This window comes from Parus major, chromosome 2, assembly GCF_001522545.3.
Source record: "Parus major isolate Abel chromosome 2, Parus_major1.1, whole genome shotgun sequence".
Classification (NCBI taxonomy): Eukaryota; Metazoa; Chordata; class Aves; order Passeriformes; family Paridae; genus Parus; species Parus major.
The window spans coordinates 657,197-658,855 of NC_031769.1; the positions used below are offsets into that span (position 1 = coordinate 657,197).

Below are 1,659 nucleotides of genomic sequence, written 5' to 3' on the forward strand. Positions count from 1 at the left end.
TGTGGAATTCCAGAGCTGGAATGTGGATGTGAAATTCCTGGTGGGAAATCTGGATGTGGAATTCCAGAGCTGGAATCTGGATGTGGGAATCCAGAACTGGAATGTGGATGTGGGAATCTGGATCTGGGAATGTAGAGCTGGGAATCCAGAGCTGGAAATCTGGATGTGGAATTCCTGGTGGGAAATCTGGATGTGGAATTCCTGGTGGGAAATCTGGATGTGGAATTCCAGAGCTGGAAATCCTGGGCTGGTTTTGGAATGGTGGCTCGGGAAAGAGAAGGAATTCCCGGTGGGAAAGCCAGGTCCTGCCTGGCCATGGAATTGTCCCGACCTCGTCGCTCTCCTCGCAGGGATTTGAAGCGGGACGTGTCCAAGAAGCTGGAAAAGCTGGAGAAGAGGACGCAGCGAGCCATCGCGGAGCTGATCCGTGCGTTCCGGAGCCGCGGGAACGGGGGTGGCTCATTCCAGAGGGATCCCGGCATCCGCGCTGGGAGCTCTGGGCCGGGGAGGTGGGGTTTGATCCTTGGGCACTTCCAGGGATCCAGGCGGGGTTTGATCCCTTCCCAAACGGATCCGGGAAGCTGTTGGTCCCAAGGAGGCTCTGGGAGCGCTCGGATCGTGCCAAGGGAAGGGTTCTGGGGTCCTTCTGGCTCGCTCCCAATCCAATCCAATCCAATCCAATCCAATCCAATCCAATCCAATCCAATCCAATCCAATCCATCCCTTCTCCATGGTTTTTCTCCCGGCAGGAGAGCGCCTGAAGGGGCAGGAGGAAGAGCTGGCCTCGGCCGTGGGATCCGCAAAGCAGGACGGGAGCGATTCCGACTGAGGAGAATCCATCGGGAACGGGATCCGGATCTGCCTCGCGCTGGCCCCGTGGCCCTTCCCGCTCATCCCTCTTCCAAACTTCCCCAATCCTGGGATCATGGGAGCGGGACAGACCCTCCCCAGTTCACTGGAACTTCCTTGGAGCAAGGAAAAGTGGGAAAACTCTGGGCTGGGGTTGGAAAAATCAATCCAGACTCTCTGGGAAAGGAGGGAGATTCCAACAGCCCTTGGAAAATCAGGATCATTTCCCAGGGATTGGTTCCTGTGCAGAGACTCCTCGAGGTTCTGAGGGTTTGGGAATATCCATGGCCAGCCCTGGAATTCCTGTGGGAAGGCTCGGGAATCGTTGGCTGCTCCGCATCTGGCTGAGTTCCGTGTGGGATTTGCTCGGCTCCCGGAATTTCCCGACGCTCCGGGAGCGTTTCCCGCTCCTCCTTTTGGGGTTTTTTATGGTTAATGGATCTTTTCCTAATAAAACAGTTCCGTGTGGAAAACCTTGTCCCTTGTCCTGCAGAGGAGCGGGAAGAGGAGCAGTGGGATTGAGTCCATGGAAGTTGGGGTGGGATTGAATCCATGGAAATTGGAGTGGGATTGAATCCATGGAAGTTGAAGGAGCAGTGGGATTGAATCCATGGAAATTGGAGTGGGATTGAATCCATGGAAATTGGAGTGGGATTGAATCCATGGAAGTTGGAGTGGGATTGAATCCATGGAAGTTGGAGTGGGATTGAATCCATGGAAATTGGAGTGGGATTGAATCCATGGAAGCTGGGGTGGGATTGAGTCCATGGAAGTTGAAGGAGCAGTGGGATTGAATCCATGGAAATTGGA

At 54.6% G+C, this 1,659-nt stretch overlaps 1 protein-coding gene across 1 annotated transcript in view; it reads left to right on the forward strand.

The window, feature by feature from the left end:
• CCDC12 (coiled-coil domain containing 12) overlaps nt 1-1,322 on the forward strand; it is a 26,005-nt gene extending 24,683 nt beyond the window's left edge. Inside the window, exons 6-7 of the mRNA XM_015619947.3 lie at nt 351-427; nt 750-1,322. Of these exons, the coding sequence (XP_015475433.1) occupies nt 351-427; nt 750-829 (157 nt within the window). The 3' untranslated portion in view covers nt 830-1,322. The remainder of the gene's footprint in view (nt 1-350; nt 428-749) is intronic.
• Nucleotides 1,323-1,659: the final 337 nt, after the last annotated feature.